The sequence below is a fragment of the Callithrix jacchus genome, chromosome 1 (assembly GCF_049354715.1).
Source record: "Callithrix jacchus isolate 240 chromosome 1, calJac240_pri, whole genome shotgun sequence".
Classification (NCBI taxonomy): Eukaryota; Metazoa; Chordata; class Mammalia; order Primates; family Cebidae; genus Callithrix; species Callithrix jacchus.
The window spans coordinates 140505296-140531301 of NC_133502.1; the positions used below are offsets into that span (position 1 = coordinate 140505296).

The 26006-nt window shown below is 41.4% G+C and overlaps 1 protein-coding gene, 1 long non-coding RNA gene and 1 other non-coding gene across 8 annotated transcripts in view; 2 read left to right on the plus strand and 1 right to left on the minus strand.

Moving 5' to 3' along the window:
* Positions 1 to 26006, plus strand: part of NFX1 (nuclear transcription factor, X-box binding 1) — an 83596-nt gene that overhangs the window by 25162 nt on the left and 32428 nt on the right. For all 6 annotated transcript variants that reach the window (XM_035307867.3, XM_035307874.3, XM_035307880.3 and 3 more), the window contains 6 exons: positions 177 to 248; positions 2986 to 3125; positions 9104 to 9203; positions 9283 to 9500; positions 18824 to 18921; positions 22501 to 22531. In XM_035307867.3, the coding sequence (XP_035163758.2) occupies positions 177 to 248; positions 2986 to 3125; positions 9104 to 9203; positions 9283 to 9500; positions 18824 to 18921; positions 22501 to 22531 (659 nt within the window). The remainder of the gene's footprint in view (positions 1 to 176; positions 249 to 2985; positions 3126 to 9103; positions 9204 to 9282; positions 9501 to 18823; positions 18922 to 22500; positions 22532 to 26006) is intronic.
* Positions 7417 to 26006, minus strand: part of LOC144582333 (uncharacterized) — a 33022-nt gene continuing 14432 nt past the window's right edge. The window contains exon 2 of the long non-coding RNA XR_013534810.1: positions 7417 to 7638. This is a non-coding gene — a long non-coding RNA (uncharacterized LOC144582333). The remainder of the gene's footprint in view (positions 7639 to 26006) is intronic.
* On the plus strand, positions 16071 to 16210 carry LOC118147966 (U4 spliceosomal RNA). Its single transcript, XR_013527575.1, has one exon. It is a non-coding gene; the product is annotated as a U4 spliceosomal RNA (small nuclear RNA).

The window sequence follows — 26006 nt, forward strand, 5'->3', positions numbered from 1 at the left end:
CATAAAAATACAGTTGATATCTTTGTTCGAATAGTTTAATCAATGTTAAACAAATACAAAGACATTTCATAGTAGATTTATTTGCTGCCATTCTTCACAGTAGGACCCAGCTAGAATAGCTTTGTTCAGGTTGGATACATGGCTGTGGTTTATTCAGTGAAACCTTTCTCTTTCAGTCTCTGCCATCCAGGACCCTGCCCACCCTGCCCTGCCTTTATGACAAAAACATGTGAATGTGGACGAACCAGGTAAAGTTAAAATCATACTTTAAAGAAGATCTCAGTTTTCATATGCATGATTTACTTGCGAATTTCTAAAATAAAAGAATAGTATGTAGATACAAATAAATGGTAGGCATGAATAGTACTTTTTTTTTTTTGCAGGAGTGAAAGTTTATTAAAAAGCTTTAGAACAGTGAGGAAAGAAAGGAAAGGATGGAAGGACACTTGGAAGAGAACCAAGTGGGCAACTTGAGAGACCAAGTGTACCACGGATAGTACTTTTCTATAACTAGTAGTTCCCTATGCTGCCCATGACCCTATTCTGTAATCTTTTTTTTTTTTTTTTTTTTTTTTTTTTGAGACGGAGTTTCGCTCTTGTTACCCAGGCTGGAGTGCAATGGCACGATCTCGGCTCACCGCAACCTCCGCCTCCTGGGTTCAGGCAATTCTCCTGCCTCAGCCTCCTGAGTAGCTGGGATTACAGGCACGTGCCACCATGCCCAGCTAATTTTTTGCATTTTTAGTAGAGACGGGGTTTCACCAAATTGACCAGGATGGTCTCGATCTCTTGACCTCGTGATCCACCCACCTCGGCCTCCCAAAGTGCTGGGATTACAGGCTTGAGCCACCGCACCCGGCCCTATTTTGTAATCTTATTTGCACTGTGAGATTGCCCATTTCAGGTAAAATACCAAAGTGACAAGGATTTTTTTAACCTCTCTAATGGGTGACAGAACCAGGAGTTGAACCCAGGCCTGTTAAGGTCAAGGAGGCAGGAAACAGTTTCCTGTGCCTAGCATAGTATCTGGCATCTAGGAGTCTTTTAGTGAATATTGCTGAATGAAAGAATTCATTCATTAGTACAAGGATAATACAAGACCTCCTACATCATTAGTACAAGGATCACTGATAGCTGTGGAGTATCTCTGAGGCCCAGTAAGATCTTAAAATGCTTTCTGAACCACAGGATGAGATGAATCATGCAGATTTTCAGCCTTTATTGAACTTATGAGGGTAGTCGTGTGGTCTGAGATTATATGTAAGCCTTTTGAGTCAGAAAGGTCAGATCCTGGTTCTGCTACTTACTGGTTGTGATTCTGGGCAAGTTGCTTGGTCTCACTGACCTCATTTTTCTTATAAAGTAGAAATAATAGTGTCTACTTCAAGGGATTAATATTAGCCATGGTGCTAGGCAGAATGATAGCATAATAGGCCAATGTGAGCCGTTATGTCAAGTACTGCAAGCTGATTATTTATGTATATAATGGTGACTTTTAAAAATGAAATAAGGAGTTGAGATGGGAGTCAGGGGTCAAATAAAACTCTTCTTGCAGGAGAGTAGGCTCCAAGTGCTTAACCATTACCCTAGCTTTCTGGACCTGAAGACAATTGTCTAAAAGTACTTTCTCAGGCCAGGCACAGTGCTCACGCCTGTAATCCCAGCACTTTGGGAGGCCAAGGTGGGTGGATCGCTTGGGGTTAAGAGTTTGAGACCATCCAGGGCAACATGGTGAAACCCCGTCTCTACTGAAAATACAAAAATTAGCTGGGCATGGTAGCATGCGCCTGAAGTCCCAGCTACTGGGGAGGCTGAGGCAGAGAATCTCTTGAAACCAGGAGATGGAGGTTGCAGTGAGCTGAGATGGCACCAATGCACTCTAGCCTGGGTGTCAGAGGAAGACTCCATCTCAAAAAAAAAGAAAACTTTGTTATATCCTTCTCTCAGCAAAATCAGGACATTTATTAGCACAAAACTAGAATTAGCTTATTTCCCTACCCTGAAGCAAAGTCACATATAGTATCTTCTAAGTGCTGGGTCTCAGGGTATTGCCATTGTGCTATTAGTCTGAGTGTGTCAGATCTGAGTACATGCTAGCTGTCTTTTCTCCCCTGTCTGTAAAGTACTGTAGAAGCTTCAGGCAGAGCAAGGACTAGAACCCAGCTCTTCTAATTTCTCACACCAGCATTCTTTCTCCTTATGTATGCTGCTTCATGGAACTCAGAGATGAAATCATATAAAGCAAATACTCAGGAATAGTCTTCAGTTTCTCACTGCTCAGAAAATAGGAGAGAAAGACAGGATAGAAAATAAAAAGAACAAAGGATAAGAAAGAAGAAAGAGTAGGCCAGGTGCGGTGGCTTAAGCCTGTAATTCCAACACTTTGGGAGCCTGAGGCAAGAGGATCCTTTGAGCCTAGGAGTTTAAGATCAGCCTGAACAATGTAGAGAGACCCTGCCTCTTTTTTTTTTTTTTTTTTTAAAGAAGGGCTGGGCACGGTGGCTAACGCCTGTAATCCCAACACTTTGAGAAGCCAAGACAGGCGGGTCACGACATCAGGATATCGAAACCATTCTGGCCAACATGGTGAAACCCCATCTCTACTAAAAATACAAAAATTAACTAGGCATGGTGGTGCACGCCTGTAGTCCCAGCTACTTGGAGGCTGCTTGGGAGGCTAAGGCAGGAGAATTGCTTGAACCTGGGAGGTGGAGGTTGCAGTGAGCCGATATTGTGCCACCACACTCCAGTCTGGTGACAGAGCGAGACTATCTCAAAAAAAAAATAAAGGGAGTGGAGAAGGGGAGAGTAATTGATTGAGGAAGTAAGGATTGGAGGAGTGAGACAGGCAGGAAAAAGTGAGGTAAATAAAGTTAGAGAAAGGTATAGCAGGTTTTGAAGGGAGAGTTAGGGCCACTGTGTTAGTTTAGTTGTCCAACAAGAACTTTTAGACTGATGCTGTCTTTTCGTCTATTGTCTTTACAGGCACACAGTTCGCTGTGGTCAGGCTGTCTCAGTCCACTGTTCTAACCCATGTGAGAATATTTTGAACTGTGGTCAACACCACTGTGCTGAGCTGTGCCATGGGGGTCAGTGCCAGCCTTGCCAGATCATTTTGAACCAGGGTAAGTGGTCGTCACACCAGTTAGCATGCTTATGTACTTTTCTGGAATCTTATTAATGATTGTCTTGATAAACTTTGATTGGTCTCAGGCTTACAGTCACATAGACCTTGGGTAGAGAGAACTGGAGATACAATGCTTAGATGGTTTTTATTATTTTACCTGCATACCAGTATAGGTCATTGTTGTATATAATTTTTTTTTTCTTTTTTGAGACAAGTCTTGCTCTGTTGCCCAGGCTGGAGTGCAGTGGCATGATCCTAGCTCACTGCAACCTCCACTTCCCGAGTTCAAGTAGTTCTCCTGCCTCAGCCTCCCAAGTAGCTGGGATTACAGGTGCCTGCTACCATGCCTTGTTAATGTTTGTATTTTTAGTAGAGATGGGGTTTTGCCATGTTGGTCAGGCTGATCTTAAACTCCTGACCTCAAGTGATATGTATGCCTGATTTGACCTTCCAAAGTGCTGGGATTACAGGCATGAGCCACCATACCTGGCCTCTCTGATTTAAATAGTAGATTTAAAAATGCTGTTTAACTCAAGCCTGTAATCCCAGCACTTTGGGAGGCCGAGGCGGGTGGATCACGAGGTCAACAGATCGAGACCATCCTGGTCAACATGGTGAAACCCTGTCTCTACTAAAAATACAAAAAATTAGCTGGGCACGGTGGTGCGTGCCTATAATCCCAGCTACTCAGGAGGCTGAGGCAGGAGAATTGCCTGAATCCAGGAGGCGGAGATTGCGGTGAGCCGAGATCGCGCCATTGCACTCCAGCCTGGGTAACAAGAGCGAAACTCCATCTCAAAAAAAAAAAAAAAATGCTGTTTAAAAGTAACTGCTTGAAAAGGACTCAGAAAGACCAAAATAATCTTTAAAATGAACTGGCCAGACGCAGTGGCTCACGCCTGTAATCCTCGCACTTTGGGAGGCTGAGGTGGGTGATGACTTGATGAGATGAGGAGAGGAGGTGAGGAGATCGAGATCAGCCTGACCAACATGGTGAAATCCTGTCTCTAGTAAAAATACAAAAATCAGCTGGGTGTAGTGGCGGGTGCCTTTAATCCCAGCTACTTAGGAGGCTGAGGCAAGAGAATTACTTGAACCCAGAAGGCAGAAGTTGGCAGTGAGCCAAGATCAAGCCAGTGCACTCCAGCCTGGATGACAGAGTGAGACTCAATCTCCAAAAATAATAATTAAAAAAATAAAAATGAATTTATATGAAATCTAAGAACATATCAAACTAATTTTTTATCTCTTAGTGCAGTTATCCCCTTCTTTGCTCCCTAAAGTGGATATTGTCAGTTACCCAGTCTCTGATTAAACAGCCTGAAAGCTCACTGTATTTTTAGGTAGGCTGGTTATGATACAACTTTTAATTGTCCCAGTTATTTCTTTTATTGAGCCAAAATCTGCTTCTCTGAAATAGCCTCTCTCCTTGGTTGCCTTTCTCTACATTTCATGTTCCTCCTGGCTTGTTCAAAATCAGTCGTATATTCTTTCCCCAGTGTTCCATTTCAGGCCTAATAGCTGTGATTGCTTCATTTCTTCCCTGTGAAACATGCTTACAGACCACACATCCTCTTTAAAGTGGCTAGATTGGGCTGTGTGCAGTAGCTCATGCTTTTAATCCCAGCACTTTGGGAGGCCAAGGCAGGTGGATCACTTAAGCCTAAGAATTTGAGACCAGTCTGAGCAACAATGGTAAAATCCTGTGTCTAACTAAAAGAAAAAAATTAGCCAGGCATGGTGGCATGCACCTGTAGTCCCAGCTACTTGGGAGGCTGAGGTGGGAGGATGGCTTGAGCCCAGGAAGCGGAGGTTGCAGTGAGCCAAGATCGAACCACAGTACTCCAGCCTGGGAGACAGAGCGAGACCCTGTCTCCAAAAAAAAAAAAAAAAAAGTTGCCAGATTGTTCACAGCAATGCCAGTCTTCTTGTGGGATCCACCAAAACTAGTGTTGCTCAAAACTCCGTGTTCTTTGAGTACATTCTTGAGATTTTTCACTGAGATGGAGGACTGATTAAATGTGTCCTGATTATTTTCCGGACTAAAATTTCTGTAGTCTCTTTTCTGTGGAATAGAACTTCAAGGCTTTAGTCATCTGTTGTGAATCCTGGCCCTGCCTGTGGATGCTCCCCCCAGTTTTATCCCCAGTTGAAAATGGGATAATCTGTTCCAGCCTGTTTTTGATAGTCTCTTCAAGAGAATGAAGAGTCATCTGTGCCTAGTTTGGTTATCCATTATGTCATATTGATCTATAATTAACAGGAAGTGTAAAAAAGCTCTCTAACCCAGTACTTACCAGGTTTTTTTTTTAAATCTCACTTTGTCATCCAGTCCAGAGTACAGATTCTCCTGCCTCAGCCTCCCAAGTAGCCGGGACTACAGATACACACCACCATACCTGGCTTCAGCTGTTTTTAGCTCTTGGTTCATATTGGGCTTTTACTCAGCTAAATCACCCAAGTTTTTTTGGTTTTGTTTTTGTTTTTAACTTATATAATTTTTTTTTTTTTTTTAAATGGAGAGATGGGGTTTCACCATGTTGGCCAGGCTGGTCTCAAACTCCTGACCTCAGGTGATCCGCCCACCTCAGCCTCTCAAAGTGCTGGGATTACAGGCGTGAGCCACTGCGCCCAGCCACACCCAAGTCTTTTTTGTACAAATTTGTGGGGATCTCAGTCTCTTCCTCCTTGTTTCTGTTTAGTTGATTTTTCAAACACAGTTTCGAAGACTTTTTGTTTTTCCACATTAATTGTCTAGCAGAGTATTTCGGCCATGTATAGTCTTATCTTCTCAAATTATAATTCTTCTAGGATTCCTTTCAGTCTTATCTAGAGATTAATAAGCGTTATTTTTGAGTATTCATATGTTGATAAAATACTAAATGGGTTAAGGCTGGCAACAGGGTCCTTTGGTTCCTTAATACTATTTAACCAGTTATGACTCTACTTAATTCTTGTGTCACCTGCTCTCATTTTTGTCTCTTGTGCCTAGGAGAGTTTTTTAGCATTTACTCAGATTGTTTCATCAGGAGCTCAATTTTCTTTTTATTGTTATCTGTTCTGATTTTTGATTCTTTTGTTCACCGCTGTCTGTTCATTACCTCTAAAAAGCCTTTGTTCTGTTAGAGCAGAAACTTAGCAAAGAAAAGCCTACTAGCAAAAGCTCCCAGTTGCCAGGGTTTCTTTACCAATTCATTGATTCTACAAATATTTATTGTATTTTCTGAATCTTTATTAATTTATCAAACAAGTCTTTATTAAATGAACAAATGAGTTTTAGAATGGGGGATGAGATTGCATATAGGCCAGGCGCAGTGGCTCACACCTGTAATCCCAGCACTTTAGGAGGTTCGGGTGGGCTGATCACTTGAGCCCAGAAGTCTGAGACCAGCTTGGGCAACATGGCAAAACTCCATCTCTACAAAAAATACAAAAGCTAGCCAGATGTGGTGGCGCACATCTGTATACCCAGCTACTTGAGGGGCTGAAGCAGGAGAATTGCGTGAGCCCTGGAGTTTGAGGCTGCAGTAAGCTCTGTTCACATGACTGCACTCCAGCCTGGGTAACAAAGTGAGGCCCTGTCTCAAAAAAAAAAAAAGAAAAGAAATTGCATTTGCACTTTACTGGAAGATGGAATGTGTATTTTGAAAGTAGAGTCCTTGAGTCTTAAATTCAACTAATTAAAAAAAAAAATCGGGCCAGGCATGGTGGCTCATGCCTGTAATCCCAGCACTTTGGTAGGCCAACATGGGTGGATCACGATGTCAAGAGATCGAGACCATCCTGGCCAACATGGTGAAACCCTGCCTCTACTTAAAAAAATACAAAAATTACCTGGGTGTGGTGGCTCATGCCTATAGTCCCAGCTACTCGGGAAGCTGAGGCAAGAGAATTACTCGAAGCTGGGAGGCAGAGGTCGCAGTAAGCCGAGATTGTGCCACTGCACTCCAGCCTGGGCAACAAGAGTGAAGCTCCATCTTAAAAATATATATATATCAAGGCAGGTAGAGTGGCTCACACCTGTAATCCAAGCACTTTGGGAAGTCAGGGGCTTCAGTGAGCCGTGTTTGCGCCACTGCACTCCAGCTGGGCAACAAAGTGAGAGCCTGTCTTTAAAAAAAAAAAAAAAAATCAAGAGTCTTGATTATGGCCAGGTGCAGTGGCTTACACCTGTAATCCCAGCCCTTTGGGAGGCTGGGGCAGGCGCATCACCTGATCACAGGAGTTTAAGACCAGCCTAGCCAAGTGGCAAAACCCCATCTCTACTAAAAAAAAACACAAAACAAAAGTTAGCTGGGCATAATGTCAGGTGCCTGTAATCTCAGCTAGTTGGGAGGCTGAGGCAGGAGAATCACTTGAACCCAGGAGGTAGAGGTTTACGGTGAGCCAAGATCACGGCACTGCACTCCATCCTGGGCAATAGAGTGAGACTGTCTCAAAAAAAAGTCTTGATTATATCTTCAGTGATTTGAGGCTTTCTTCTTCTTGTGTTTCAGTGAAACTTTTTGGTTCTGTAAAACAAAAACAAACAAACAAAAAAAAGAAACTTTTTGGTTCTGTTTAATGTACTATTTGATTTTATGACTACTATTTCTAATATTTTATTAGAAGGTCTCTATTTTATTTTTATTATATATGTGATTTTTTTTTTTTAAGATGGTGTTTCACTCTGGTTGTCTAGGCTAGAGTGCAATGGCGTGATCTCGGCTCTCCGAAACCTCCACCTCCTGGGTTCAAGTGATTCTCCTGTCTCAGCTTCCCAAGTAGCTGGGATCACAGGCATCTGTGACCACGCCCTGTTAATTTTGTATTTTTAGTAGAGACAGGGTTTCTCCATGTTGGTCAGGCTGGTTTAGAACTTTGACCTCAGGTGATCCGCCTGCCTCACCCTCCCAAAGTGGTGGGATTACAGGCATGAGCCACTGCTCCCGGCCTATATATGTGATTTTTAAGATTTGATACATTTTCATTGCATTTATTTTGATCATTAGATCTTATACTGTCATGTCAATTTATAAATTTCTTTTTAGCAACAGGGACCTTTCTACAAGTGTTTTATGTAAACCGTGACATAAAGAATGAAATCTGTGCTTCTTGGGTTGTACTGAGGATGGGAGATCCAGATGTCAACCCATGTACCACTACTACTAGCTTAGTTTGTCCATTTCTTATTTATTTGTTTTTTTTTTTTTAATTTTTTTTTTTTCTTTTGTTTTTTTTTTTGTGTGTGTGTGTGTGTAGTTTGTCCATTTCTTGTAACATCACTGGAGGACCCCTGGGAGTCTCACAGTGAATGGGTTCAACCATGGCCTTATGGACCAGATAGTGTTCTACTAATTTAGAGGTTATTTCACTGTATTGCTGTTCTTGGAATGTGCTACAGAGGTATTAATAGTTTAATGAGGCCTTTTTTATTTCTTCCAATGCTAAAGCTCTTAGGTGGATTTTAGAGCTGCTGTATAAACTACCCTCATTTCTACATAAGGTCTGATCAGTACTCTAATGAATTGTCCTCCCTTCCTTCCTTTCTTCCTTCCTTTCCTCCCTCCCTCCTTTCTTCCCTCCTTCCTTCCTTCTTTCTGTCTTGTTTTTTTTTTTTTTTCCAGAAAGGGTCTCGCTCTGTCACCCAGGCTAGAGTACAATGGCATTATCTTGGCTCACTGCAACTTCTACCTCCCGGCCTTAAGTGATCCTCCCACCTCAGCCTCTCAAGTAGCTAAGACTACAGGTGTGCGCCATCACACCTGGATAATTTTTGTATTTTTTGTAGAGATAGGATTTTGCCACATTGTCCAGGCTGGTCTCAAACTCCTGGGCTCAAGCACTCCTCCCACTTTGGCCTCCCAAAGTGCTGGGATTACAGGCGTGAGCTACTGTGCCAGGCCCACATTTTGTATTTTCTTATAGATTGTTCAGGATATTTTAAGAAACCATACATGTTACTAATTTTTTGTTTTTGAAATTTTTCTCTTCAAGTATGCTATTGCGGCAGCACCTCCCGAGATGTATTATGTGGAACTGATGTAGGAAAGTCTGATGGATTTGGGGATTTCAGCTGTTTAAAGATATGTGGCAAGTAAGGTTTTACGTTTTCCTTAGTTAGACTAAAGCTGCACTCTATGCAACAATTATGTAATAGTGTGTTCTTTTTACAGGGACTTGAAATGTGGTAACCACACATGTTCTCAAGTGTGCCACCCTCAGCCCTGCCAGCCATGCCCACGGCTCCCCCAGCTGGTGCGTTGTTGCCCCTGTGGTCAAACTCCTCTCAGCCAATTGCTAGAACTTGGAAGTAATGGTCGGAAAACATGCATGGATCCTGTGCCTTCATGTGGAAAAGTTTGTGGCAAGCCTCTGCCTTGTGGTTCCTTAGGTAACTAGTAGGCTTAGAGTTGGCTTTTAAAATATTATTGTAAATGTTTGACAGCAATGAGTGCTTAAGCAATGTAGAAAAAAGTGCCAGTTACGATATCAGAGGTTTCTAAAGATTATGATCAAATTTATGTAGGTACTTTTTCTTTCTAAAAATATACTTGTGAAAACACATGTATTTGCCCAAGAGATCTCGCTGATTCAGGTATTTTATTGTTAACTCTGGACAACTGTGGTGAGTTACTGTTTTATAGGGGTTATGATTTCTCTTAGGGGCCTGTACTCTTCTGAACACCATATGTGTTTATTCCCGTCCAGGGTTCAGCAAGTGTTGAAAAGCATTTTCACTTAATAGGAACATGCCAAAATAATTGTGGGTAAGATATTTGGTTTGAAGAGAGTCTCGCTCTGTTGCCCAGGCTGGAGTGCAGTGGTGCAGTCTCAGCTCACTGCAGCCTCTGACTCCTGGGCTCAAACAATTCTCGTATCTCAGCCTCCCAAGTACCTGGGAGTACAGGTGCACACCACCACACATTGCGAATTTTTGTGTGTGTGTGTTTTTTTTTTTTTTTGAGACAGAGTTTCGCTCTTGTTGCCCAGGCTGATATGCAATGGTGTGATCTCGGCTCACTGGAACTTCCACCTCCTGGGTTCAAGCGATTCTCCTGCCTCAGCCTCCCAAGTAGCTGGGCTTACAGGCATGCACTGCCATACCCACCTAATTTTTTTTGTGTTTTTAGTAGAGACAGGGTTTCTCCATGTTGGTCAGGCTGGTCTTGAACTCCCGACCTCAGGTGATCCGCCCACCTCAGCCTCCCAAGGCTGAGGCCCCCGCACCTGGTCTAATTTTTGTATTTTTAAGAGATGTTTTGCCATGTTGACCAGGCTGGTCTCAAAGTGCTGGTATCAAATGATCTACCTGCCTCACGTTCCCAAAATGCTGGGATTACAGGCGTGAATCCTCTTACTTGGCCAAAGAACTAAAATTTTAAGTACAATAAAATGTCAGCCATTAAGACCATTGAAGGAATGCCAGTCTCTTTAGCTAAGTTTCCCATCTAGCTGAGGATAGCACCTATTGAACATCATTTTATATGAATATTTTTCTTTTTTCTTTGAGATGGAGTCTCAGTCTGTCACCCAGGCTGGAGTGCAATGGCACGATCTTGGCTTACTGCAACCTCTGCCTCCCAGGTTTAAGTGATTCTCCTGCCTCAGCCTCCCGAATAGCTGGGATTACAAACACCTGCCATCACACCCAGCTAATTTTTTTTTGTAATTTTTTTTTTAGTAGAGATAGGGTTTCACCATGTTGGCCAGGCTGCTCTTGAACTCCTGACCTCAGGTAATCCACCCGCCTCGGCCTCCCAAAGTGCTCAGATTACAGGCATAGCCACCGTGAATATTTTTCTAAAATTTACATTTCATGTTTAAACAGAGGTTACCAAAAGTATTATAATTTCTCTCTTACTGACCCAGAGACATCATTTTTATGAACTCCGGTTACTGTATTACACTGAATATAGCAATACCGTCGGCCTGCTGAGGTTTCTCAGACTATTTGCCCCATACCAATGAGCAGTTTGAATTGTTGTATCTGCTTGTTAAAGTTTTTTGTTGTTTATATTCTTGTAGGTGCTTTTAATATGCTTGCCCACCTACTTTTAGTGATTTCTCATTTCTTCTGATTTGTAGCTTCTGATTACTTGGATACAGAAACCTGAGAAAGCTGTTGGAATTAGATATAAAGTAATACTATACTGAGGCTGTCTGACTCAGTCTTTGGGGAATGTCTATGTGCAGTTTTGCAGTGACTTGGCAGCTTCTTTCCTGAGTGGGTGTTGAAAGGCCATGCATTTAGGAAAATGGAAAGTAAGCAACTGAGATTGAATAAGAAAGTTATTTCTAAAACTAACCATGTATCTTCTGAGGTAAAACTAGAATCTTTAGGTTTGGTTTTCATTTTATCAAAAAAAGAGGTTTCACATTTCTTTCAAATGCTAGCATGAATCAGTGGGAACACCCTACTTAATCCTTTTTCTCAATCTGACCTTAAAATTGTGTATAGAGGAGAAGTGCTCTCTTCTCATATTTTAATACATGTTCCAGGTGCATTCGGAAAGCCAATTGTCTATTGGTTCTCTGCTTGCCATGAAAATGTGTCTATGATATGGAGATTAAATGACTACTAAATCAAATCCTCCTTTCCAAAAGCACGAGTCAGTTATATAAGAATTTCACATATAATGACCAGAAATCCTGTCTGGGTACTCATGTATCCCATTGGTGATGAGAGAAGGAAATGTGAAATGGGTAATGCAAAGGGACTTGAGCAAGAGAAGGGTAGTAACTGGCAGTAACAGATCTTGGGATGGGACAAGACCAGGTTAAGGGATTAGAGGTACCCACTACACCTCAGCAGATTTTTTTTTCTCTTTTTTTGTTTTTCTTTTTGTAGCAGATTTTTAATCATGGAAAACTTTTAAGGAAATAGGCTGAGTTGACAGAAGCTCAGAGACAAGCATATAGCTAGTGAAAACAATGTCTGTCAGGTTTGTTCAGACCTAGCTGAAAGCTCGATTAGGTCTTTTGGTATCTTACTCTGTAGGAAATTTCCATTCCAGAGGTACAGCTTCAGTACTCCACAAGAGACTGGGTGGAGTTCTACTTTAAGGATGGCAGCACGAGGAGTTCCCATGGATCTGCTTCCCAGTAAAATAAACAAAGCTGGGTAGAACTATTAAAAAGCAACCATCAAAGCCAGGCATGGTGGCTCATACCTATAATCTCAGCACTTTGGGAGGCTGAGGTGGGAGAATTGCTTGAGTCCAGGACTTTGAGACCAGCCTGGGCAACATGGTGAGACCCTGTATGTACCAAAAAAAATTTTTTAATTACCTGGGTGTGGTGGCACATGCCTGTGGTCCCAGCTACTGTTGAGGCTGCAGTGAGCCATGATTGCACCACTGCACTCCAGTCTGGCTAACAGAGTGAGACCTGTCTTAAAAAAAAAAAAAAAAATGAACCATTTAAAGTTTCTGGAGGCTGGGTGCAGTGGCTCACACCTGTAATTCCCAACCCTTTGGGAGGCCAAGGAATGCAGATCACTGGAGGTCAGGAGTTCAGGACCAGCCTGGCCAACATGACAAAACCCCATCTCTACTAAAAATACAAAAATTAGCCAGGCATGGTGGCACGTGTCTGTAGTCCCAGCTACTTGGGAGGCTGAGGCAGGGGAATCAGTTGAACCTGGGAGGCAGCAGTTGCAGTGAGCCTAGATTGCGCCACTACACTCTAGCCTGGGCGACAGAGCAAGACTTTGTCTCAAAAAAAAAAGTCTCTAGAAATTGCCCTAAGAGCATACATCAAATGAAAAGATACTTATTCATCAAAATCTACTAGATGGTAAACAATAGCAAGAGTCTGTGGCATCAAGCCCTAGCTGGTACCTTCCTCCTCCCCGCAGCTCAGCTTGACAAATCTCCACTCAGGATAAGTGTGGACAGGAAGATGGGGCTTCTCTCAGCTCCCAGGCAGGTTTATAGTATCTCACTGGGAAGCGTGCATTGTCAACATTTCTCTTTACCTCCAGCTCTGAGTTGAAGAGGCTGAAATTCTGGTGAGTGTAGCTGAGAGGTTAGGACTCCCTTTCTCCACCAAGCTCCCACTTACAGAATGGAGGCTCCATCCTATTTGCAGCAGAATACTAGAGCCCTAATTGTCTTCACCCCAGCTCACTCTTGTGCAGAGGTTCCACTGAGAGAAGAAAACCAAGAAGGCAAGAGGCTACTATCCCACCCGACACCCAGAATAGTGCCTCAGAGACCTTTCCCCAGGTGAGAGGCAGTTCATAAAAAGAGCTCTGAAGTACTCTTCAAAGGAACTGACTTAATTTGAAATAGAGTGGGGAAATACAGGCCTGAGGACACTTTAGAAAATGATAGCATATCTTAACAACAGTAACTAAACTATAGGCCATCTAGTTCATCAGAGAGAATCAGGGAAAGATAGCTAAGAGGAGCCCTCCTCGGATCAGAACAAACCCCAAAGACTTACAGCAAAGACTATTCCTACCCAAATTTAATTGGATCAGACTGCTGAGCAATTGATGCCCTGGAACATTGTCAAAAACAATAGAACTGGGAATTAATGGATCCTCGGGGCTGAGTGTAATCCAAATGAGGTACACAGTTTAACTGAGATATCAGGATAGAGACAAAAAGAGCCCTGCTGAAGCCACAGTAGTTACAGGGTCAGTTTATACCTCTAAGGCTGTGGCAACCAAAGAATGACACCAGTGGCTTCATATAGTCTAGCCAAGTCACAAATAAATAAGCAGTCACAACAAAAACAGCTGTGGAAAGGGGAAGCAGCATCCAGAGTTGCTATATTGGCTAAAATGTCTAGTTTCCAAGAAAAAGGATGAAATATGCAAAGAAACAGAAAAAAACAGGCAACAGAAACCGCCTGTGACAGTGACCAGATGTCAGATTTAGCAAATACTTTAGGATAATCATTATAAATATGTTCGAAGAACTGGGCCGGGCACAGTGGCTCACACCTGTAATCCCAGCACTTTGGGAGGCTGAGGCAGGTAGATCACTTGAGGCCAGGAGTTTAAGACCAGCCTGGCCAACATGGTAAAAACCTGTCTCTACTAAAAATACAAAAATTAGCCGGTGTGGTGGTGTACGCCTATCGTTCCAGCTACTCAGGAGGCTGAGTCAGGAGAATCACTTGAACCCAGGAGGTGGAGGTTACAGTAAGCTGAGATCACACCACTGCATTACAGCCTGGGCAACAGAGCACGACTCTGTCTCAAAATAAATAAATAAATAAGTTCAAAGAATTGAAGGAAATGATGCTTAAAGAGGTAAAGGAAGGTGTGAAGATGGTGTCTTATCAAATAGAGAATATCAATAAAGAGATAGAAACTATGTTTTAAAAAAAAGAACCAAATGAAAATTTTGAAGTTTAAAAGCATAATAACTGAAATGAAAAATTCATTAGACTAGATATGGTGGCTCATGCCTGAATCCCAGTGCTTTGAGAGGCTGAATCAAAGACCTTATCTCTACAAAAAATTTTTAAAACTTAGGCCACGCACAGTGGCTCACACCTGTAATCCCAACGTTTTGGGAGGCTGAGGCAGACAGATCACTTGAGATCAGGAGTACGAGATCAGCCTGGCCAACTTGGTGAAATCTCATCTCTACTAAAAATACAAAAATTATCTGGGCATGGTGGCATGTACCTGTAATCCCAGCTACTTGGAAGGCTGAGGCAGGAGAAAGACTTGAACCCAGGAGGCAAAAGTTGCAGTGAGCCAAGATCATACCACTGCACTCCAGCCTGGGGGAGAGAAGACTGCATCTCAAAAAAAAACTTTTTTTTAATTTAGTTGGGCATGGTGGCACATGCCTGTGAACCCAGCTACTCAGGAGACTGAGGTGGGAGGATTGCTTGAGCCCAAGACATTGAGGTTGCAGCAAGCCATGATTATGCCACTGCACTCCAGGCTGGGCAACAAAGCAAGATTCTTTCTCAAAGGAAGAAGAAAAAATCATTTAAGGGGCTCAGTAGTAGATTTGAGCTGTCAGAAGAAACGATCAGTGAACATGAAGATAGATTGAAAGAGATGATATAACCCAAGGGACAGAGAGAAAATATAATGAAGAGAAATGAAAATATAATGGCCAGGCGTGGTGGCTCAAGCCTGTAATCCCAGCACTTTGGGAGGCCGAGGCGGGCGGATCACCAGGTCAAGAGATTGAGACCATCCTGGCCAACATGGTGAAACCCCGTCTCTACTAAAAATACAAAAAATTAGCTGGGTATGGTGGTGCATGCCTGTAATCCCAGCTACTCAGGAGGCTGAGGCAGGAGAATTGCTTGAACCCGGGAGGTGGAGGTTGCAGTGAGCCGAGATTGTGCCACTGCACTCCAGCCTGGTGCCTGGCAAGAGAGCGAGACTCTGTCTCAAAAAAAAAAAAAAAGAAAATATAATGAAGAGCCTCAGAGAAATGTGGGACACCTTTAACTGTATCAGTGTACATGTAATGGGAATATGAGGAGGAGAGTAGAAAGAAGCAGAAAAATATTTAATTAAATAATGGATAAAAACTTTTAAATTTATTGAAAAACACTACATATCCAAGAAATTCAGTGAACTCCAGGTAGTGTAAAATGCAAAGAAATCCACACCCAGCACATAATAAAAATGCTAAAAGTCAATGATAAGAAGAAAGTCTTGAAAGCAGCAAGAGAAAAATGACTTATCACATACAAGGGAACCTCTGTAAGGTTAACAGTGGATTTCTCATCAGAAACAGTGGAGAATACATTGCAACCAGAAGGCAGTAGGATGACATACTCAAAGTGCTGAAAGAAAACTGGTAATAACCAAGAATCCTATGTCTCACAAAACTGCTTTAGAAAATGAAGATAAACAAAAATAACATTTATTGCTAGCAGGCAGACTTGCCTTACAATAAGTACTAAAAGAAGTTCTTTAGACTAAAAGTGAGTAAACCCAAATAGAATTTCAAATCCACATGAAAAAACAAAGAGCAGCTTTGTGCAGTGGCAGTATCGTAGCCAATGAGGTTTATCCAAGACGTGATTATTGCTAATTGATAAAGAACACTAGTAAAGGTGATTATGTAATCATAAAAGGCAGTATAAATGCATATTTTTTCTTCTCTCAACTGATTTAAGAAACAACTTTAAAATAATATGTATATAATTATAGGCCTATAACATGTGGAAGTATATTTGATAATTATAGCATAAAGGAGATAGATGGGATCAAAGTTGTGTTAGAATAAGAAAATGATACCAGACCATAACTCAAACCTACAGGAACAAATGAGGAAAGCCATAGTGGTAAATTTTTTTAAGTGGGGAGGGCCGGGCTCAGTTGTTCACACCTGTAATCCCAGCTATTTGGGAGTCCAGGGCAAGCAGATCACTTGATATCAGGAGTTGGAGACCAGCCTGACCAACATGGTGAAACTTCATCTCTACTAAAAATAGAAAAAGCCTGATGTGGCAGCACATGACTGTAATCCCAGCTACTCAGGAGGCTAAGGCACAAAAATCGCTTGAATTCTGGAGGAGGAGGCTGTAGTAAGCCAAGATCGTGCCACTGCACTCCAGCCTGGGTGACAGAGTGAGCCGCTTATCTTTTTTTTTTTTTTTTTTAAAAAAAAAAAAGGCTGGGCATAATAGCTCACATGTGTAATTCCAGCTACTCAGGAGGCTGAGGTGAAAGGATCACTTGAGGCTAGGAGTTCAAGGCCAGCCTGGGCAACATAGTGAGGTTCAGTCCCTAAAAGAAATTTTAAAAATTATCCAGATAAGGTGGTATGTGCCTATAACCCCACTTACTCTAGAAGCTGCAGTGGGAGGATCACTTGAGGCAAAGAGTTCAAGGCTGCAGCCAGCTATGATGATGCCACTGCATTCCACCCTGTCTCCAAAAAAAAAAACTATAAATATATATTTGTTCTCTTTCTCAGCTTCTTTAATAGATGTAACATTATATAAAGTTATAACAATGTAGTATTGGGTTTATAACATAAAGATGTAATATGTACAACAGTAATTGCACAAAAGGGGAGAAGAATAGAACTATGTAAGAGTAAACCCTCTGTATCTCACTGGAGTTAGTATAAATCTGAAGTAGATTCTGATAAGATGTATATGGTAAGCCCTAGAGGGACCATTAAGAAAATAACTCAAAAAATGTAGTAAAAAATATAATTAAAGGAATTACACTATAGAAAATATTGACAGAATGCAAAAGAAGATAGGAAAGGAGTATGAGAGTAACAAAAAAGACATGATACTTACAAAAAACTAAAAATGGCAGACATAAATTCAGCTATAACAGTGACATTAAATGTGAATCGATTAAACAAAAGCAGAGATTTCTGATTATTTATTTATTTATTGAGACAGTTTCGCTCTTGCTACCCAGGCGGGAGTGCAATGGCACGATCTCGGCTCACCACAACCTCCACCTCCTGGGTTCAAGCAATTCTCCTGCCTTGGCCTCCCAAGTAGCTGGGACTACAGGCGCACACCACCATGCCCAGCTAATTTTTGTATTTTTAGTAGAGACAGGGTTTCACCATGTTGACCAGGATGGTCTCAATCTCTTGACCTCATGATCCACCCGCCTCGGCCTCCCAAAGTGCTGGGATTATAAGCGTGAGCCACTGCGCCCGGCCATTTTATTTATTTTTTATAGAGGTGAAATCTTAACTCTCTTTCCCAGGTTGATCTCGAACTCCTGGGCTCAAGCCATTCTCCCACTTTGGCCTCTCAAAGTCCTGGGATTATAGGCATGAGACATTCCACCTAGCCAAAAGCAGTTTTTTTTAGACTGGATTAAAAAAAAAAAACAAGATCTAACTATAGGCTCTCTTGAGGAGACAGACTTTATAGTCAAAGAGACAATGAGGCTGAAAGTTAAAGAATAGAAAAAGTACACCAGTAGCCATAAGAGACTCCTGGTGATCCCCCTAGGGTCCTAGAAACAGGACTTGTCCCAAACCTAGTTTAGCAGCATGGGTGCAGACACCACCAGCCATTCACAGAACTCGAGTCAGCGAGACTGTGGATCATGGCTTCTGATTATTTATAATCCCCAGATGACTTTCAGAGTTGAGAGCATTCCAGTAAGGTCAAAAGGCTACAATTTTAAGGAGATTCAGTTCCATACCGGAGATGTGCAGCCTAAGGAAAAAGAAGATTTATTCTGCGTTTTTGTTTTGTTTTGAGACAGGGTCTCACTCTGTCACCTAGACTGGAGTGCAGTGGCGTGAACATGGTTCACTGCAGCGTCAACCTCTCGGGCTCAGAAGATTCTCCACCTCAGACTTCTGAGTAGCTGGGACTATAAGCTAATTGTGTGTGTGTGTGTGTATGTGTTTTGTTTGTTTTGGTAGACACACGATTTCTCCATGTTGCCTAGACTGATCTTGAACTCCTGGGGTCAAGCGATCCTTCCACCTCAGCCTCTCAAAGTGCTGGAATTATAGGCATGAGCCAGCACACCTGACCTAATATTTGACTTAGGCAAAGCATGCTGTACTTTAAAGCATATTCCAGTGTCTAGTGCTGGGCCCTGAACTTGTCAGAAAAGGCCCAGTCTGCCAATGAAGGAAAGATAGGGAAGAAGCATTGACTGCATCCTTCCCTCAACTCTGATTCTGGAGTTGCAGGGAATGGAGGTGAAGACCAGTGAGGCTAGCAGTTTGGGAGTATGAAATGAATAGTTGCAATTTTCATTTCCAGCTCTTCTCATTTTTATTGCAGACTTCATTCATACCTGTGAAAAGCTCTGCCATGAAGGAGACTGTGGACCATGCTCTCGCACATCAGTTATTTCCTGCAGATGCTGTTTCAGAACAAAGGTAATGCTATTGATGGCAATGCTAGAGTTGTTGCCATTAATGTTTTCTTTAAAATGGTGATGATGGGAGGGGAGGAATCAAAATAACCTCAGCAGGATAGGTATGGAAAGTGGTTATGGCACACAAGGCTCAGAGGCCAATAGTGGGATAAAGCAAATATACAAATCACTCTACCAAATACAAGTGTGGTAGCCTGAAAAGAGGAACAGTAGCACTGTTGCAAGGAGTCACCCATCTAAGAAGTTAGAGGAAGCACAGTCCATGTGACCACCCACTTGTGATACCAACTTTTGATGCCAACTGAAAGTTCATTGGTCCTTAAGATCACCTGCAAGGCTCGATAATTTGATAAAAGGACTCACTGAACTTGCTGATGGTTAAACTCATGGTTATAGGTTTACTACAAGGAGGTTACAGTTTTATTACAAGGAAAAGGATACAGATTAAATCAGCCAAGGGAAGAAATATGTAGGGCAGAGTCCAAAAAAGTACCAGATGTGGAACTTCATTTGTCCTTTCACTGCGGAGTCAGAAAAGTGTTACTCTCTCTGCGTGAATGTGTGACAGCATACATAGAGTATTGCCAACTGGGAAAGCTCACCTAAGTCTATGTGTTCAGTTTTTATTGGGGCTCTATTGTGCAACCATAGTTGACCGCCCATGTGGCTAATCTCAAGTCTCCAGTCTCTCCAGAGGTCTGCTGATACCAGGTGACCCAAAGCCCCTGGCCTAAAACTATCCAGTGTGGCCAGCTTGCTCTTAAATCATATAATTAGACTATCCAGTGACCCAAGACTCCAGGCAAACAATGACACTTCTATAAGGCATGGCGTTCCACTAGGCTTAGAGATTACCTCTGAGAAGCCAAGTGCAAAGGCCAGACTCTCTTTGGGTAGGGTTTAATTCTTCACTGTGTAACTGTTTTGTACAACTGTTTTGTCAATTTCTACTTTCTGGTGAAAGCCTGGATAGTTTTTATTTTTCTTTTTTAAAATTGTTATTTGTTTGTTTGTTTATTTTTTTAGACAGTCTCACTGCATCACCTAGGATGGAGTACAGTGGCACAATCTCGGCTCACTGCAGCCTCTACCTCCCAGGTTCAAGTGACTCTTGTGTCTTAGCCTTTCGAGTAGCTGGAATTACAGATGCATGCCACCATGCCCAGCTAATTTTTGTATTTTTAGTAGAGATGGGTTTTTGCCATGTTGGCCAACTTGGTCTTGAACTCCTGACCTCAAGTGATCCTCCTGCCCCAGTCTCCCAAAGTGCTGGGGTTACAGATGTGCACCACCATGTCCAGCTGATTTTTTTATTTTTAGTAGAGACAGGTTTTTACCATGTTGGCCAGGCTGGTCTTAAACTGCTGACCTCAAGTGATCCACCTGCCTTGGCCTCCCAAAATGCTGGGATTGTAAGCATGAGCCACCACACCCAGCCTACGTTGGATAGTTTTGGTCAGACTTATGTTATAAAAGTGGCATCTTACCATTTTGGAGTTAGGCTGTAGTGTCCATTCCTTTGTCTGTAACCGGAAGAGGCAGGAGGCCTTCCTATAGAAGTCTTTGGGTGATTCACCTTGGGAAACACACTGAACGTTGATTTATCCTGCTCTTTGACCTACCTGGTCATTTCAGTGTATATCAGCATTTGTCCCAGCAGTGTACAAGCCAGGGTAGAGACAGAATTCTGAACCATTGGTTCTATTAAACACAACGCAAGGTCTGGGCAGCATGTGACTTGCAACGATTCTGAGGATATAGTCCCTAAATGGGAAGCTAGTTTAATAGGAAAGCTTCAGAAAAAAAAAGGGAAAAGTAGTGTAATTTACATGTTAAAAAAGTTGTGTAATCATTTATGGGTTTTTTTTTTCCTGAAAGAAATTACAGTATACATGGGATGATAGAGGTATTATTAAAGACTGTGAGATGCTGTGATTTGGCAGTCATAAATTTAATAATTCCCAGAGATGCTCTTCGTGATCTTTGTGACTGAGAATCACAAGCAGGGTTGGGATATATAAGTCCAACCTGGAAGTGGCTGCTGTCAGTTTTCTTCATTCTCCCACAATCCCTCTCTCAATCTCTTGTTTTCTTGCTTCTCATTGACTCTTTGTCCTTACTCTCTCTATTAGTGGACTCCATGGCAGGGAATGTATTCTTGAAAACCTATGTGTAAGTTGAATTTTTGCAAGTAAAAGTCCTTAACTTGCAGGAGGAGCTCACTGTCAGGACAGACTCTGTTAAACTTGTTTGACAAAGCTCTTCTTACTTTGTCAAAAAAGCTGATAATTATCACCTCATTGTTTAACTAGATTTTTCATGAATATGGATTTTTCATGACATGATTTTTGTAATGGAATAGGTTTTTCCACAGAAGTGAGTTTTCTAGATAAATAAGATTTATTTCTTAAAACTTCAAAGGTTGTTTTCATCACTTTGGTGGGACTCTAATAAATGTATGCTGTGTCTTACTATGTCTTGATAAAGCATGCCATATTTAAGCCTTTATGGTAATTCATGTGCAGGAATTTATGGGAGTTCTGCCTTTCCTGACATTTTTAGATAACCACTCCTGCATATCATTTCTTCTGTACAATTCATTGTTCACTGATGGGAGCATTAATTCAGTTTCATGAGTCACTATATCTGTAAAGAGCAAATGGGGAACTTTTTCATGTCATCAATCCCAGCACTTCATTTTTTATCTGATATATATATATTTTCCTGCCAGGAACCTTTTATTTCTTATACCTCTTTATATCTGTTATCAACTCCAGTAGCTGCTTTTTTTTTGTCCAGGATAATTTTTAGTAAGAGGGGACTTTTAAAGTCATTTTTCTCATTTCTGAGTACATGGCAACTTGAAAATGACATCAAAGCCGAAATCAGATGTAGAAGCCGGGCAGCTAGCCAGACTCATTCTACTCCAAGTGACTGACTCGTTTCCCATACACCAGCATCACCACACATGCTTTTTAGGATCGTGCCTCAGCACAATTACATGATAGACCTTTTGGACCACTCACACGTAGTGGAAACCACAGTAATAAAACTTTAGAGGCCAAATTAAAGATCTGCTATATTTCACTTTGCTATAGTTTGGTGATACTGTCAGGTGTCCTTTGGAGTGTGTAGAGCCGTTTGTCCCTGTATTAAATAGTACCAGATTGTTACCTGTTTTCAATTCTTACATCTGCTTTTTATGGCTTTGTCTGTCTGTACCCCTGTTATATGATGACTTCTCTTTCCTTTGCATACCTTTAGCCGCCCCTCTTACCATTCCGATTTTATAATTCCTAGTCTGCTGTGAATTTGGAAACCAGACCACAAAGATTGTTACAATTGTATTTGCATGAAAAGTCTGTAAGCCTGGAGTCCTCTTGTGAGTAAAGCTCATACATATAGGGATTAGGCTCATTCTAGGCATGGCGTGCGAAGTTGGTGAGTAAGTGACTATCAGAGAAGTACAGGATATTTGGGATATACTTGTTACCTTTGGCATGATATTATAGTTGTGTTTTTTTAATTAGTCCTGAAGTAGTTACTGTTTCTTTCTTTTTTTTTTTTTTTTTTTACATAGGAGCTGCCATGTACCAGTCTGAAAAGTGAAGGTATGACTGGGGTGGGCATGAGGGAATTTTGGGGGTGAAGGTAAACGCTCTGTATCTTGTTAGGGAGTTGGGTTAATTATTTGTCGAAATTCAGTGAAGGTATACTTAAGATTTGTGTGTTTCATAGTATAACTTTCACCTCAAAAGGAAAAAATTATAAATTGAATTCTAGTTAGTGCTGAAAAAGTTAAGCTTAGGTGCACTCATGTCTACAGCTTGCTTTGAAATGCATAAAGAAAATTAATGGGTGGATGGAAAAATGGATAGATACATGAAAGTAAGTATGTTAATGGTAGAATCTAGATATGGGCGTATGGATGTTCACTGTAAAATCATTTGAACTCTTTTTTCTCTTTTGAGACAGAGTCTCACTCTGTTGCCCAGGCTGGAGTGCAGTGGTATGATCTCAGCTCACTGCAGCCTCCACCATCCTGGTTGAAGTGATTCTCCTGCCTCAGCCTCCTGAGTAGCTGGGATTACAGGTGCCCACCACCATGCCTGGCTTATTTTTGTATTTTTAGGTGAGACGGGGTTTTACCATGTTGGCTAGGCTAGTCTCTAACTCCTGACCTCAAGTGATCCACCTACCTTGGCCTCTCAAAGTTGTTGAGATTACAGGCGTGAGCCACCGCACCCAGCCCTGTCCCACTTTTTATAAGTTTATGATGTAAAATTTCAATCATATGTGAAAGTGGAGAAACTTGATTTAATGAATCCCCACATACCTATGACCTATCATCATCAGTTGTCAACATTTTGCCTCTCTGTTTTCATCCATCCCTCCTTCCCTACATTTTATTTTTGCTGAAGTACTTTGAAAACAAATCTCAAATGCCATTTCATACATACATACTTCAGTGTTTAGCCCAGTTTTTAAAGTTGAAATTCACATAACATATAATTAATCATTTTAAATGTACAGTTCAGTGTCGCTTAGTTCTTTCACAATCTAGTTCCAAAACATTTTTTCTATCTTATTATTTTATTTTTATTTTCCTTTTTAAAAATTTTATTTTATTGTATTTTTTTTTTTTTTGAGATGGAGTTTCGCTCTTGTTGTCCAGGCTGGAGTGCAATGGCACAGTCTTGGGCTTACCGCAACCTCCACCTCCCGGGTTCAAGCAATTCTCCTATCTCAGTCTGCCGAGTAGCTGGTATTATAGGCACCGGCCACCATGCCTGGCTTTTTTTTTTGTATTTTTAGTAGAGACAGGGTTTCACCAGGCTGCCCAGGCTGGTCTTGAACTCCTGACCTCATGTGATCTGCCCACCTTGGCCTTCCAAAGTGCCTGGCCTTTTCTTTTATTTAAAAAATATGTAGAGGCAGGGTCTCACTATGTTGACCAGGCTTGTCTTGAATGTTTGGCCTCAAATGATCCTGCCACTTTGGCCTCCCGAAGTGCTGGGGTAAAACATTTTCATCACCCTGAAAGGAAACCCTGTATTTATTAAGTTTACTCTCCACTCAGCCCTCCCACAGGAAACCACTAATCTGCTTTCAGATTGTATGCATTTACTATTTTTGAATACTTCATCTTAATGGAGTCACAATATATAATCTTTTGTGCCCACTTTTTTCACTTAGCATGTTTTTGAAGTTCATCATACTGTAGTATATATCAGTACTTCATTTCTTTTTATGATTGAATAATGTTTCATTTTATAAATATACATTTTGTTTGTCTCTTCACTAGTTGATCAGTATTAGAATTGTTTTCACGTTTTGACTGTTGTGAATAGTGCTGTTATGAACATTTGTATACAAGCTTTTGTTTGAATACCTATTTTCATTTCTCTGGGGTGTATACCTAGGAGTAGAATTGCTGGATCCTATGGTAATTTTGTATTTAATTTTTTTTAAAAACTGCCATTCTGTTTTCCACAGTGGCTACACCATTTTATATTCCTACCAGCAATGTACAAGGGTTTCATTTTCTCCACATCCTTGCCAATACTTGTTATTTTCTGGATTTTTAAAATCATAGGCATCCTAGTGAAGTGATATATCACTACCACGTGAAGTGATGTCTCTGATATCTCATTGTTGGTTTTTAAAATCTATTTATTTATTTGTTTATTGTTTGAGACAGCGTCTCTGTCACCTAGACTGGAGTGCAGTGGCAGATCACAGCTCACTGCAACCTTGATGTCTGGGGCTCCAGTGATCCCCCCACACCAGCCTTCCAAATAGTTGGAACCACAGGCATGTCCCACCATGCCCATGGCTTAATTAACTTTTAATTAAGTTTTTAAAACTTATTTTTTAATTTTTAAAATTTTTTTTTCTTTTTCCACTACTGCACATATGTAAAACATCTTAATTTTTAAAAGTTATTGTAGAGCTGGCATGGTGGCTCACACGTGAAATCCCAACACTTCGGGAGGCAAAAGTGAGTAGATCACTTGAGGTCAGGAGTTCGAGACTGGCCTGGCCAAGAAGGTGAAATCCTGTCTCTAGTAAAAATACAAAAAATTAACCTGGCATGGTGGCAGGCCCCTGTAATCCCAGCTACTCGGGAGGCTGAGGCAAGAGAATTGCTTGAACCCAGGAGGCAGAGGTTGCAGTGAGCCAAGATTGCGTCATTGCACTCCAGCCTGGGCAACAAGACTGAAACTCTGTCTCAAAAACTAAAAAAAGTTTTTTGTAGAGACAGGGTCTCATTTTGTTGCCTAGGCTATTCTCAAATTCCTGGGCTCAAGCAGTCTTCCTGCCTCAGCCTCCCAAAGTGCTAGGATTACAGGCAGGAGCCACCATGAGCAGCCACACTTAAATTTTTGATAGAAACATACACACAGGCAGCCTTCCATATCCACAGGTTCCATATCCATGGATTCAACCAACCACAGATTGAAAATATTCCAAGAAACAAATTACATCTGTACTGAACATATACAAAGTTTTTTCTCATCATCATTTTCTAAACAATACAGTATAATAACTATTTACATAGCATTTACATTATATTTGGTGTAAGTAATCTAGAGATGATTTAAGTGCAAGGGCAGGTGTGCATAGGTTATATGCAAATATACCATTTTATATAGGAGACTTGAACATCTGTGGATTTTGATATCCAAGGGAGGTCCTGGAATCAGTCCTCTTCAGACTCTAAAAGTTTGTACACCCATCTGCTAAGATGAGTGTGCCTTTTTCTTCTACTTTAAACCACCCTACCATTGCTTTTTTGTTTTTTGTTTTTTGGCAGTTTGACAGGTGAAAACTGATATTTTAATATGCATTTTCAGTTGGGCAGAGTGGCTTACACCTGTTATCCCAATATTTGGAAGACTGAGGTGGGAGGATTATTTGAACCTAGGAATTTGAGGTTACAGACTCCAGCCTTGGTGACAGAAAGAGACCCTGTCTCTTAAAAACAAAAACAAAAAACTGTCGGCTGAGTGTGCTGGCTCATGCCTGTAATCCTAGCACTTTGGGAGGCCAAGGCAGATAGATCACCTGAGGTCAGGAGTTTGA